This window comes from Pelodiscus sinensis, chromosome 31 (assembly GCF_052426305.1).
Source record: "Pelodiscus sinensis isolate ZL-2025 chromosome 31, ASM5242630v1, whole genome shotgun sequence".
Lineage (NCBI taxonomy): Eukaryota > Metazoa > Chordata > Testudines > Trionychidae > Pelodiscus > Pelodiscus sinensis.
In genome coordinates, this window is record NC_143082.1 from 12,687,926 (window position 1) to 12,701,807 (window position 13,882).

The 13,882-nt window shown below is 60.0% G+C and overlaps 1 protein-coding gene across 3 annotated transcripts; it reads right to left on the reverse strand.

Moving 5' to 3' along the window:
* Nucleotides 1-635: 635 nt before the first annotated feature.
* CNPY2 (canopy FGF signaling regulator 2) lies at nt 636-10,311 on the reverse strand. Of its 3 annotated transcripts, none has more exons than XM_075901886.2 (6): nt 10,209-10,311; nt 7,097-7,224; nt 6,694-6,809; nt 5,864-6,061; nt 5,404-5,500; nt 636-1,438 (listed from the first exon to the last, which is right to left on the reverse strand). In XM_075901886.2, the coding sequence occupies exons 2-6, from the start codon at nt 7,194-7,196 to the stop codon at nt 1,395-1,397; spliced, it is 555 nt and encodes a 184-aa protein (XP_075758001.2). In that variant the 5' UTR covers nt 7,197-7,224; nt 10,209-10,311; the 3' UTR covers nt 636-1,394. The 3 variants fall into 3 exon arrangements, with proteins under 3 accessions (XP_075758001.2, XP_075757999.2, XP_075758000.2); XM_075901884.2 differs by having other exon boundaries at nt 10,109-10,264; XM_075901885.2 differs by lacking the exon at nt 10,209-10,311 and adding an exon at nt 10,081-10,167.
* Between the last annotated feature and the right edge of the window lie 3,571 nt (nt 10,312-13,882).

The window sequence follows — 13,882 nt, forward strand, 5'->3', positions numbered from 1 at the left end:
GCGCCAAAGGTCAAAAACTTCCAAGTTCCTTGTGCTTCAGCCATGTTCACTTCCAGTCTGACTGGAGCAAGGGACACTTGTTCCCTGCCCAGGCAGACACAGCCCGGGGCACCTGACCCAGTGGCCAGGGAAAGCTGCTATGGGCCTAAGCTATACCAAGGATGGGGTGGCCGCAGTGGGCCGAGACATCCCTGCCTCAGCACCGGGGTGTGTACGTGGGGGGGGGGGAGGTGAGGGAGAGAACCCCGCCTTCGGGAAACATTCCATACAGCCAGCACCTTCGCCCCGGAGCCTTGCCACGACTGCATGCAAGACACCCCCCCGGATCTTGGTTACTGGGCGGGTGTCTCTAGCTCAAGCTGTGGGGACGGGTGGCCCTGGGGTCCCTGGGTCAAGCCCCAGCTGTTGCCCATGGCTAGAGAAGGACAAGGTGGAAAACACTGGTCTGGGACACTGCTTGACACTGGAAACGCCAGCACAGAGGAGCTGAAGCCACCATGCTGCTGGCGTACACAGGGATACTGTGCTGAAAACTGCCCTAGGGACTAAGCCCCAGCAGGCCCTTCAGAACCCATGCCTCAGAGCAACCACTCCCGCTTCCTCAGTGCACAGGGAGCAGGACCATGGCTACAAGATCCAACTGCGGCGTGGTCAGAAGTTTTATTCGACTGCCCTCAGCCAGAGATCTCCTGCAGCCGGGAAAGCGGTCTTCAGGAGACAGACCTGGGACATTTCAAAACTAGCCCTTCAAAGTAGCCCGGCTCCCCCCAGAAACCTGGACCTCCACCCTGCCCAGAGAGCCATGTGGCCGTGTCTTTGCCAGCTTGCACTTGGACTTCATGTAACCGTTGCGCCCGCTGACGGTGGCCAGAAGCATCTCCTGCGGGCAGATGATGGGGCAGAGCTCTCTGTGCAGTGCCCTGAGCCAGGAACCGAGCCAGAGCAGCAAGGAGCCCAAAGTCACAGTGAGACAACGGCAGAGATAGAACGGAACCCAGGAGTCCTGGGTACTGGTCCCCTTTCCTCTCCCCAAGAGATGACACTCCCCTCCCGAGACAGTTACGGTGGAAGCACGACAAAAATAAATAAGACGGCAAAGCTCCAGACTAGGCGGGCAGAAGAAAGGGTCCAATCCAGATTCTAGCCCCTCCAGCTGCCAACCTTCTTGGGGAAGGAACAAGGAAGGATTCAGTGGCAGCCTAAAAGCGAATTGAAATCAAGTGCTCCCCAGGGGGGCAATGTCTTTCCCTCAGAGGGACATTCTATTCCGATTTGCACCCCAAGGAAGATCTGGGTTTCCAGGTGACACCCAGCGCGGTTCCCAGGGCAATGCCAGCGGGCAGGGGAGGTATCTGCTCCAGGGGACTGTCCTGTTCGATGCAGGCCTTCGTGCTTCACAGTTCATCATGGGGAATGTGCAGGGCATGGTCGCACAGATCTACACACACAAGCACAAGGGCACAAGCCGTTAGAACATGGGAATGATCCGACTGGATTAGAGCCGCAGCCCAACCAAGCCAGCAACCGCTCTCTGCCGTGGCCAGCACTGGCTGCTCCAGAGACAGGCCAAGAACCCTGGAAGAGGCAGTTCTGGGACAATCTCCTCCTGATCCTCCCTCCCCTCTTCCCCACCCTGAGTTAGAGGTTGGTTCAGGCAGTGAATCAGCAGAGCTCACGTTCCTTACACAACTTGCTCTTACTTCGCCCTGGCTGGTCTCGCTAGCATGACAAATGTCTAATCCCTGCCCGAATCTTGTTTCTGGTCTCAGTCAGATCTAGCGGCAGTGAGGTCCACCAGCTAATCGTGCCACGTGTGGAAAACACACTCTCCACTGGGAACGTGCTACCTTTCAATCTCGCTGAATGTCCATGTATTACATTACGGTGGCACCTAAAGGCCACAAAGCTGGGATCGGGTCCCATTGTGAGTTTCCTACACATGCGGACGACTGGCTCATCCCCAAAGTGTTTGCAGTCTAAGCATTTTGCTGCCAGTCTGGTTCGGTTTTCCAAATCCGACCTTCAGTGACATTTCTATCCAATCCTAGGAAACAGAGCAGCTACCACAAGCAAGTCCCTTTCCAATTGGCTTAGCAGCCCATGGCCAGGGAGGTCTACAGCCTCCAGGTCCCTTTTAAACGTGGAGGAGTCCCATATGTTCCTCAGGCAGGTGTTTAGAACACCTCCCAGCTGCCACAGCCGCTTTGTTGACCACACGCATTTCTAGAATCCAAGCACTTAATCTACCTGGAGATAATTTCACCCTCACTGAAATGCAGCCATCTCTAGGTGGGATGTAGCAGCTCTTTAACACGGAACAGCACTACACAGTGGCCAAGTTCTTGAAAGAAAAGCAGCAGCCTGCATGTGAATGAATGGGGTGGGTAGGGCAGTAGAAAACAATTGCCTAGTGAAGGAATGTAGGAAGGAACTGGACTAACACCCTGACTCTTGTAAGGCCAGGTAGATCAGCTTAAGGTACACAACTCCAGCTACATAAATAAGGTATGTCAACTCCAGCTACATTAAGCCAAGCTTGGTGCTGCCTTCATAGTGGGCGGCCGACAGGAGCAAACGCTCCTGTTGGCTTCCCTTACTCCTGGAGACTGCAAGGAGTCCTTGTGCGGATCGGAGGCACCCTCCGCATTTGATTTAGCGGGTCTTTACTAGACCTGCTAAATCAAACTCCAGAAGATTGATCTCTGCGGTAAGTATAGACAGCCTTAAAGGGGCAGCAGGGTCAACAATTTGTGACCTGGAATTCAACTCTCTTTCAGACCGAAGGCATCTTTCCTAGCTCCTCTCCTCCTAGAGCTGAAGAGCACAGGAGACCAGGGCCTGACTCCCAGCCGTTTACGGAAGCACACAGCAATCAAGGGGCCGGCTGGCTTTGCAGGGCAAGGACGAGGCCACTGCTCACGTGAGGACTGAAATATCTGTCTGCCAGCCAGAGAGTAGGAACTGGCAGGAATGGGGGGGACCACTTCACTCCCCCCCCCCCAACATTCACACTTTAGTTAGTGGCTAATGAGAAACGCGGCTGTTTGAACAGAGCTGTTGAAGTCGGCCTTTGACCCAGATAGAGCAGTGGCAGGAGCTATCTGCCGAAGACTGACGCATGGATGTGGCATGCAGCACTATCAGGTGTGCAGGTTTAGGGATATGGGAGGATGAAGGTGTAAAGCCAGGCTCCCTTTCCAACAGCGTGGACAAGAAAGAACAAAGGTCAGGCAGCTCCCAGGGCTGCCGTCCAAAAATAACTTAGCGGGATGGAAAATCAGTCCCTGCAATTGGCGGCTCCAATCCCATCCCTGCTCTTGGCACCCAATGAGAATTCCCGGCGCAAATGAGCTTGGTTGTGGGAGGAATGACTCTCCCATGGCCCTGCCTCGGGAATGCCTGGCCCAAGCTGGAGTTTCCCAGAACAAGGAGGGGGGGGGGGGGGGAAGAGAGAGAGAGAGAGAGAGAGAGAGAGAGAGAGAGAGAGAGAGAGAGAGTGTGTGTGTGTGTGTGTGTGTGTGTGTGTGTGTGTGTGTGTGTGTGTGTAAGGCAGGGTTAGAAAAAGGGGTTAGAAAAAGCAGCATGAAATATAATTTCTTGACTCGCAGCCCTTAGTCTGGGAGCAGCAAGCCCAGGGAGCCGGGACAGCCCCTGTGCACCAGATCCAGGGATGGTTCTGCCGCATGCAAGCGGGGGCTGCTATGTAAGACGGGATTTGTTTTGGTCCGACAGTGCTTGGCCTTGCTGATCTTCCGGGAGGGAGCCAGGCTTGTCCATTCGCACCAGAGTGGCTGTGGAGGGGGAGTTTATTAGCTCAGTGCCAGGCTGGTTTTCTCTGACCCACGTTTCTGTATCACCCTGGTCATGGGGTTACTGCCGTCCTGCAGATGGGCGTGTTTTTACAGATCGTGAGGGCAACTGGGTCAGGGATGCAAAGGGTTAATTGGTCAACCGGTTAACTCAGATTCCATCAGTGGACCAGTCTGAAAGGGCTGTCTGATAGAGCGATCCAGAGACTGCAAGAGAAGAGAGAGCCTGGAACAGCAGTGCCCAGTGGTGTCAGTAGACCTTGGCTCTATTCCCAGCCCTGCCACTGAACTGCTGGGGAATCCTGGGCCAGCCACTGCATCCCCGCTTCAGTTTTCTCATCTGTAAAATGGGGCCAATGACCCAGGTTGTGCTACAGGAAGGGCTTTAAGATCTATGCACGGAGCACCCTGGGTCACAGCTAAGTCTCATTAGTTCCTTTCTTACCTTCCTTCCTTCTGAGCAGTTTTATTTAATGGCTTCTCTACAATGCTCAATAGAGCATCTGGGGAGTTAGCCAGCACTCTACACCAGGGAGGTGGTGGTGCCCCTGTGCTATAGATGGGGAAACTGAGGCACTGAGTGGGGGAAGCAACTTGACCAAGGTTGCATGGAGTGTACATCAGAGTCAGGAATTGAACCAGATCTCTCAAATCCTTCATATGATCAGCCAATCAAAACAGGCCTACCATCTCTGCTCTTCCCCGCTGGGAAAGGTGACGTGGAGTTCACTTCTAGATGGCTGTCTGGATCCCTTCCCTCCCATCTCAAAGGAACATATGGACCATGCTGCAGAGGGATCGCGTTCCCCATCCCTGAAAGGCAGCTTCCTCGGGGCTGGAGAGCAGCAGCCACCCTGTACAAGTGATGCCGCAGGACTGGTGCATGATGGGAAGTGGGGAATAACAACGCTGATTGAGGGGGACCAGCCGTGGTCTCTTGGTTAAATTCTGTACGCACCGCCCCCCCGCACTGCAAACTGCCAACAGCTTCTGGTCTGTTCCATCTCGCTCCTAGCGTGGTGAGTTCCGTCCTCGGCATCTCTGCTGAGGCTGCCAGCAAGGGGCCAATTGGAGCCAACCATGATGGCTGAGGCCCTCCCCAGTTTCACATGGGAGCTGCTGTGCAGCCCTGGGACATAACAGCGGGTGCTGACAGGGCTTGGCCTCCAGACAGCTCTCAAGAGGTGAACGAAAGCCCCCCGGCCCTGTGTGTTTAAAACAAAGCGAAGGACGTATTTCTTCCCACTGCGCGCTGGGACTGGTAGAACCCCTTGCCAGGGGACGACATGATGGGCAAGATTATAAACAGGGCTCAAAAGGACCCGGAGAATACGCCCATCAGTGGCTATTAGCCTGCTTGGGCAGGGATGCAAAACCATGCTCTGAAGTGTCCCTGACTTGCTGGGAATGAGTGCCAAGGGGGCGGATCCCTTGACAATCAGCTCTCCTGTTAATGCTTTCTGAAGCCACCAGCCTTGGCCACCGTCGGAAGGCTGGACGCTGGACTGAATGGACCCCTGGTCTGACCCAGTGTGGCCGTTATGTTCCCTGGCTGGCTAGTGCCTGCCCCAAGGAACCAAGGAGCCTCACTTACCAGTCCGTTTGCTGCACAGCCGATCCTTGACATGGTCGGTCTCACGGGAGAAGAATTCAATGAGCTCATCCTCATACTCCTCAGCGATGCTCTCACACTGCAACGGGAGCCAGAGAGGGTCAGAACCCTGCCCCCTGCCTCCCCAGCACTTAGGGGTCACATGGGACAGCAACGACAGAGAGGAGAAATGCTCTCCATAGCCCCAGTCCTCTCCTTAAGCTCCCAATGCACAGGGGTCCAGCTTGGAGAGGGACAGTTTTCTGTAGCCCAGGAAGGTCAGGGGTCAGCTGACGTTGCTACCAAGAGCAGCCTGGCGTCTCCCACTCATCCACTAGTGCCCAGCACCGGCAGGGCAGAGGCTACTGTGGCAGAGCATCAGAAGTCACCAAGGAGCCGCCTTCAACTGGCAGCTGAGTGCCATGCCCAGAGCTCCCGATACACCCAGCCCCTCTGCACTCACTGCAAACTTCAGGGTGGATGTGACGTCCCCGTCAATTTTGGTCCCGGAAAGGTCCATCTTGGTCCCATCGTGGGAGATCACCCGGATGTAGCTTTTCCGGTGGGTGGCGGGATCCACCTTCTCCCCGTACTCGTTCATCTTCTCGCAGACCCGCTCTAGCAGCTCCGTCAGGTGCGCTTCGGATCTGGCGTAAGGCACCTGTGGAGAACCACAGCGACCTGACGCGCTGGGCAGAGTGCACTCCCCGCGCCGCTCCCGCACGAGGCAGCTGCGACAGCCACGCTCCAACCAACGCTTCGGTAGGAGCCGCGCTGGGCCACCCAGCTGTCCCTGGGAGCAGCGACTGCATCTCCACTCGACAGGCAGGCCAAACGACTGGGCCAAGGCCGCCCAGCGAGCTCTGCACGGCACGCAGGATCCCACCCCCCCCCAGTCTCACCCCTGCCTCCAGTGCAGGGCTGAGAACAGAAGTCCCCAGCATCCTGGATGCCAGCCCCCTGCTGCATCAGCCAATGCTGCCTTTCCAGAGCAAGCCCTGCTACTGCACAGGAACCATTCCCAGCCCCCACAGGCTGGCTTAATCTTCAAAACAGGAATCCTCCCCTCTTCTTTGGCTCATCCCACCTCAGAGCCTTTCGGGGGGAGGAAAACTACCTGGGAGCTTGGACTTGCTCCCTTCTCCAGCCCTTTTCCCCCCAACATGTGGCTGCTACTTCCAGTAGGGGTCTCCTGTCAATTTGCCAACCCTTTCCCCTCCCTTAAACCTCACCCTTCAAAGACACCAAGGGCTGGAGAGATGTACCAAACTGGGCAGCTGCAAGACACCCTACCTCTACGACTGACTGGCTGCCGTCCGGGTTGATTCGGAATGACCCCATCTGGATGGTTTTCTTGGGGTCCACCTGGGAGATCTCCCATTCCAGCTCGTCCACCAGGGCCCGACAAGCTAGAGAGAAGGGGAGAAAACTCAGCTGCATTAGTGACAGATGGTGACAGAGGGAGAGAAGCAAACAAGTTATCCAGTCTGCCCCTCGCAGGCACGGACACATCATAAACATACAGTTCAACAGTGCGTGGTGTGCCAGCACTGGGAACAGCAACCAAGATGGTCTCCTCCTAAGGGTGTGCCCAACGCAATGCCAGTCACAGCCTGGGAGGTGACCTACAAATAGGGAAACTGAGGCACAGGGCACAACTGTCACATAGCGATCGAGCTGGGAATGCTCCCTCTACCTCCACAATGGAGATCCTGACCACTCCCAGCAAGAACGTTGTTCAGCAGAGACAGCAGGACGACAGACAGGCAGAGTGCGTGTGAAACCCAGCCATTCATCTTCCCGGTCGCAGGCTAGCGCAGTGACCTGCAGAGAGGCAGAAAGCGTTCAGTGCTTCCAGATCACAGCTCCTCCCCTCGTCCACGAGGGGCACCCACCTTCCAGCAGGCACTGTGCAAGCAACGCAAACTCTGCCTCTGCTACAGCGATCCGCTAGGGGCCTGTCTACTTGGGAGACACGTGTAAGGCTGTTTCCACACTGCCGCTAGCTGCATACAAACTTTAGTCATTCAGGGGTGTGAATAAACACCCCCCAAGTGACAAGTTTTAGCCCTGAAAAGTGCCCGCCGGTATAGACAATGCTCCTGGTGATAAACCTCTCACCCCTCATTCAGGATTTTTTTGTTTTTAACACCAGGAGACCTCTCCTCCACCAATCAAGAGTGACCAAATTGCTCGCATGTGCGTTAACACGGGCAGTGCAGACATCATGCCACACTGGTACCGCTGTACCATTATAACCTTCCCCAACATGGCCATGCTTATCTCAGCATCAGGGCGGCTTTCTTTGACTTCGCTTAAACTGCTTGCAAAGCGGCAAAAGCTACACCAGAAAGGACCTTGCCTTAGCAGAAGAGCCTCTCTCTGGGCACGACACTGGTGTGCGATAGCATTTAAAATTCCCACCCGGCATATCCTGCTATAGCTCCCAGGGAGATTTGCCCAGGAGTATCCCTGTCCTGCCCCCAGAGCCTAACCCATTTGCGCTGGGCCAGCGTTCATCCAGGGCTCTATGGCACAATCATTCCCTGTTTCCAAGCTGCCCTCAGAAGAGCGCCTCTTTGTCTGCCGGGCTCCCTTGTGAGCACAAAACCCTGATTGTGCGGAGGGACCGTTTTTGGCAGCTCTTTGCTGGTTACTGGGCTCGGTCAGTGCCCATCTGGCCCTTCTCCCGCCACAGCCACAGCATCTCCCCAGCACAGAAGACAGCAACCACCACTCCACGTGCAGCCTTGGGGGGCAGGCTGCACAGAAGCCCTTATAGGAACCCCGATCCCCTATACACCCTACAGAGACCCCCATAGGGACCCCCTAGATACCCCCCATGCCCGGTCCCCATACACCCTACAGAGACCCCCACAGGGACCCCCTAGACACCCCCCATGCCCGGTCCCCATACACCCTACAGAGACCTCCACAGGGACCCCCTAGACACCCCCCATGCCCGGTCCCCATACACCCTACAGAGACCCCCACAGGGACCCCCTAGACACCCCCCATGCCCGGTCCCCATACACCCTACAGAGACCCCCACAGGGACCCCCTAGACACCCCCCATGCCCGGTCCCCATACACCCTACAGAGACCCCCACAGGGACCCCCTAGACACCCCCCATGCCCGGTCCCCATACACCCTACAGAGACTCCCACAGGGACCCCCTAGACACCCCCCATGCCCGGTCCCCATACACCCTACAGAGACCCCCACAGGGACCCCCTAGACACCCCCCATGCCCGGTCCCCATACACCCTACAGAGACCCCCACAGGGACCCCCTAGACACCCCCCATGCCCGGTCCCCATACACCCTACAGAGACCCCCACAGGGACCCCCTAGACACCCCCCATGCCCGATCTCCATACACCCTACAGAGACCCCCACAGGGACCCCCTAGACACCCCCCATGCCCGGTCCCCATACACCCTACAGAGACCCCCACAGGGACCCCCTAGACACCCCCCATGCCCGGTCCCCATACACCCTACAGAGACCCCCACAGGGACCCCCTAGACACCCCCCCATGCCCGGTCCCCATACACCCTACAGAGACCCCCATAGGGACCCCCTAGACACCCCCCATGCCCGGTCTCCATACACCCTACAGAGACCCCCATAGGGACCCCCTAGACACCCCCCATGCCCGGTCCCCATACACCCTACAGAGACCCCCATAGGGACCCCCTAGGCACCCCCCATGCCCGGTCCCCATACACCCTACAGAGACCTCCACAGGGACCCCCTAGACACCCCCCATGCCCGGTCCCCATACACCCTACAGAGACCCCCACAGGGACCCCCTAGACACCCCCCATGCCTGGTCTCCATACACCCTACAGAGAACCCCATAGGGACCCCCTAGACACCCCCCATGCCCGGTCCCCATACACCCTACAGAGACCCCCACAGGGACCCCCTAGACACCCCCCATGCCCGGTCCCCATACATCCTACAGAGACCCCCACAGGGACCCCCTAGACACCCCCCATGCCCGGTCCCCATACACCCTACAGAGACCCCCACAGGGACCCCCTAGACACCCCCCATGCCCGGTCCCCATACACCCTACAGAGACCCCCACAGGGACCCCCTAGACACCCCCCATGCCCGATCTCCATACACCCTACAGAGACCCCCACAGGGACCCCCTAGACACCCCCCATGCCCGGTCCCCATACACCCTACAGAGACCCCCACAGGGACCCCCTAGGCACCCCCCATGCCCGGTCCCCATACACCCTACAGAGACCCCCACAGGGACCCCCTAGGCACCCCCCATGCCCGGTCCCCATACACCCTACAGAGACCCCCACAGGGACCCCCTAGACACCCCCCATGCCCGGTCCCCATACACCCTACAGAGACCCCCATAGGGACCCCCTAGGCACCCCCCATGCCCGGTCCCCATACACCCTACAGAGACCCCCACAGGGACCCCCTAGGCACCCCCCATGCCCGGTCCCCATACACCCTACAGAGACCTCCACAGGGACCCCCTAGGCACCCCCCATGCCCGGTCCCCATACACCCTACAGAGACCCCCACAGGGACCCCCTAGGCACCCCCCATGCCCGGTCCCCATACACCCTACAGAGACCCCCACAGGGACCCCCTAGACACCCCCCATGCCCGGTCCCCATACACCCCTAGCAGCCCCACAGAACCTGCACGAAGCCCCGCCGCTCCCCGCACCTGAAACCCGTCCCGGCCCCGCCGCTGCTCCGGCGGGCGCTAAGTCCGCCCGCTCCCGGCCCCCCGCCCGCCTCCGGGGCTGCCCCTCCGGCCGCCTGACCCGCCTCCCCGGGCCCCGCGCCGCCGCCGCCGCCCCAGCCCGGGGGCCCCGCGAGGGGCGCGGCGCTGCCGGGTGGGGGCTTCCCGGCGCCTGTAGAGGCGACCCCGGCCCCTCCGGGAGGTGGCGGCCCCGGAACAGGCACCGCCGCGGGCAGCTCAGGTGGTCGCAGGACCCCGGGAGCGCAGCGAGGCCCCAGCTCGCGTGGCGTTAGGTTCCACGTGAGCAGCAGCCCGCGAGGGGCGGGGCAACAGTCGGGCTGGGCTGGGCTGGGCAGGTGGGGACGGACGTAGGCGTGCGGGGCTGTGGATGGGGGTTGCAGGTGGGGGAGGATGTGGGGCTGGGGAGGAGGGATGCAGGTGGGGGAGGATGTGGGGCTGGGGAGGAGGGATGCAGGTGGGGTAGGGTGTGGGGCTAGGGAGGAGGGTTGCAGGTGGGGGAGGATGTGGGGCTGGGGAGGAGGGATGCAGGTGGGGTAGGGTGTGGGGCTGGGGAGGAGGGATGCAGGTGGGGGAGGATGTGGGGCTGGGGAGGAGGGATGCAGGTGGGGGAGGATGTGGGGCTGGGGAGGAGGGATGCAGGTGGGGGAGGATGTGGGGCTGGGGAGGAGGGATGCAGGTGGGGTAGGGTGTGGGGCTAGGGAGGAGGGTTGCAGGTGGGGGAGGATGTGGGGCTGGGGAGGAGGGTTGCAGGTGGGGGAGGATGTGGGGCTGGGGAGGAGGGATGTAGGTGGGGGAGGACGGGGTGTGGGACTGGGGAGGAGGGATGCAGGTGGAGGAGGTTGTGGGGCTGGGGAGGAGAGATGTAGGTGGGGGAGGACGGGGTGTGGGACTGGGGAGGAGGGATGCAGGTGGGGGAGGATGTGGGGCTGGGGAGGAGGTGGAGGACATATGGGGGTGTGGGGCTGGGACGGACATGGAGAGCTGCAGGTGGGGGGCATGGGGCACAGCCCTGCTCTGAGCTCACAGGGAGGGAAGTGGGTACCTGCTGGCAACAGCTCTGGCTGGGCTGATGAACTCCCCTCTGGCTTGGTCTGCAAGGCTCACCCACCTAGTAGGGCGGAAGCAGGTCTAGGGAGCCCCAAGGCACTTTGCCTCCTCTACATTGAGAGCAATCTGTTTTCTGGGTTTGGCTACCCCTCACTGAGGCACTGGGCTCCCCACCGCCTCCTCCCCATCTGGGGTTAGACCTAGCAGCCCTGATGCGTCACAGACAGGGTCTTCCAGGCCCAAGGACTAAAACTGGGGGCTTCCTGAGTCCCCATCTTTAAGGGGCTTCTAAGCCAGGAGACAGGGCAGACACTCCCCAGGCTGGCTGCCATGTTCGGATGCTGCTCTCCTTCCGCCAACCTTACAGGGACCGGATTTATCAAGATGTTGGACACAGAAATGTCGCTGTGTCCGTGAAACTTCCTGCAGCCTCCTGTTACCCCTGCAGTCAGTGCTCACGATGTATGCCCCTTCTGGCGGCCCACCTTCCTCCACCGTTTTCCAGTCACCAGTGTCCTTATTGGCCCCCCGGGAGAGCTGCGCTTATGCAATCAAGGCTCTAGTCCCCAGATCATTAATTGTCCCAAACGTTTATCCAGCACACTCATAGAGTGTGTGTGTGGGGGGGGCTGGTCCCACTCCCGCTCCTGTCCCCGACCCAGGAGCCTGAGAGCAGGGATGCCGGTCTGCTGCTCGGTTGGTGGGGACACATCCCGCAACTCACCAACCCGCAGGTTTCAGCGAGGCCTCACTGGCGGCCCGATGTCCATTTCACCCTGTCCTGGGCTACTTCCTACTTTCTAGTGCCACTCTGTCCAAAGTCATGTAGGCAGCTGACTCGCAGGGTGGTCAGGTCCGGCATCACCAGCTCTCCCGCCGTCAGGTACACCCTGGGGGTCAGGAGGCCCATGCCCTTCCCCTGGGGATCGCCGGCCCACGATCCTTCCCCCCAGCCCCGAGCCCCTTTCCGCCGGGGCCGCGGGCTTTTCAAAGTCCTCGCCGCTCTTCCAGGACGCACGCGCAGGCGCCGTCCCACTGGCCAAACTGCTAGCCCTGAGTGCTCCTGCGCATGCGCTAGCGGTGGCCCAGGAACCACCCCAGCACTGCTGCGCGCGAGCAGCCCCGTGGACCCAGAGCGCCTCCGCTCCTGCTTGTGAGTACGGGCTTCGGAGGGCTCCGCCTCGCGGGGTCCCAACACCCTCACACCTCCCCTGGCTGGAAGCAGGGACCAGCAAAGGGAGAATCCTCAGGCATGTGCCCAGGGCCACTGTAGCTCTTTAGGGACCAGGCAGTGACTTCAGCTGGGGAGGGGCACAGTGAGCCGTTCCCCCACTCAAGCTAATCGGGGCGGGGGGGAGGAGGGGGAAGGCTCAGCTCCGGGAGGGGAAAACCCAGGGATGATGGGAAGCTGTTGAGTCAATAGGCGATGTTTTCCCTCCCTTTGAGTCATACCCCAGGCTGGCCGGAGGAGGCCCAGGCTACTAGGATGTGGCGTTTCCAGAGAAGTGCAAAAACCCAACCTGGCTGCCGGGCTTTCCACACATGGAGGAGTTAACCCCACTGGCCTGGCCAGAGTCCCAGCATGAGTGACACGTTCTGAACTCCTTGCCCCTGCCCACTGTCAGTGCGTGTGAGTCCTGCTTTCCTAGCTGGCACATGATGTGGGTTTCTGTTCCAGAGCTGGCCTCCCCCAGAGGTGGCTGCATCCTGCCCTCCTCCGCTCAGCCCTGCTTCTTACGCTCCGGGAGAGTCGTGCCAGCTCCTTCTCCCTGAGCCCCTTTGAGGGCTGGGGGGGACCTTCCGCTCTGCAGCCTGTGAGATCTGGAAGACCCTCCCCGAACCTCAGCCTTGCTGGTTTCCTAGTTCACCTCTAAGCCCCGCTCCATCTGCACCTCAATACCCCTCTACCCTCAGGGGGGCGGTCATCCTTGTGCAGGGGAGCATCTTGTCCCATTGACCTTAAAGGCACCGTTCACCTAGTCGGGGGCAGGACTTGTCACTGCAGGGAAGCACCGTGGCATGTCTGGGGGGACGGGGGCGGGATGGCTCCTTTCTCAGCTGGGAGCTGGCTGGCTGCTGCATTGAAAGTCCATGCAGCCAGGGGCTGTTCTGAGCAGGGATTCCCGTCCCCTTGTTCTGTCTGCTGAGTCCAAGATTGCAGGGTGAGCCCACGGCTCCGAGCCCTGTCGCTCTCCCCGGCGCAGCAGGACTCAATCGGCCAGGATGCCTTCAGGCCTGGACCGCCAGGGGCTGTTCCGCACGGGCTGGCATTTGCACCAGTGCAGCCACCCAGAGCACGGGGCCAGGCATTCTTCACACCAGTGCAAGGTCTCCCCACGAGGGGCCTGCATGACCCCCAGCGCAGACCAGCACACACCTGGGGGGCAGGCAGCTGTAGCCTACACAACCCCCAGCGCAGACCAGCACACGCCTGGGGGGCAGGCAGCTGTAGCCTACACAACCCCCAGCGCAGACCAGCACACGCCTGGGGGGCAGGCAGCTGTAGCCTACACAACCCCCAGCGCAGACCAGCACACACCTGGGGGGCAGGCAGCTGTAGCCTACACAACCCCCAGCGCAGACCAGCACACACCTGGGGGGCAGGCAGCTGTAGCCTACACAACCCCCAGCGCAGACCAGCACACACCTGGGGGGACAGGCAGCTGTAGCCTACACAACCCCCAGCGC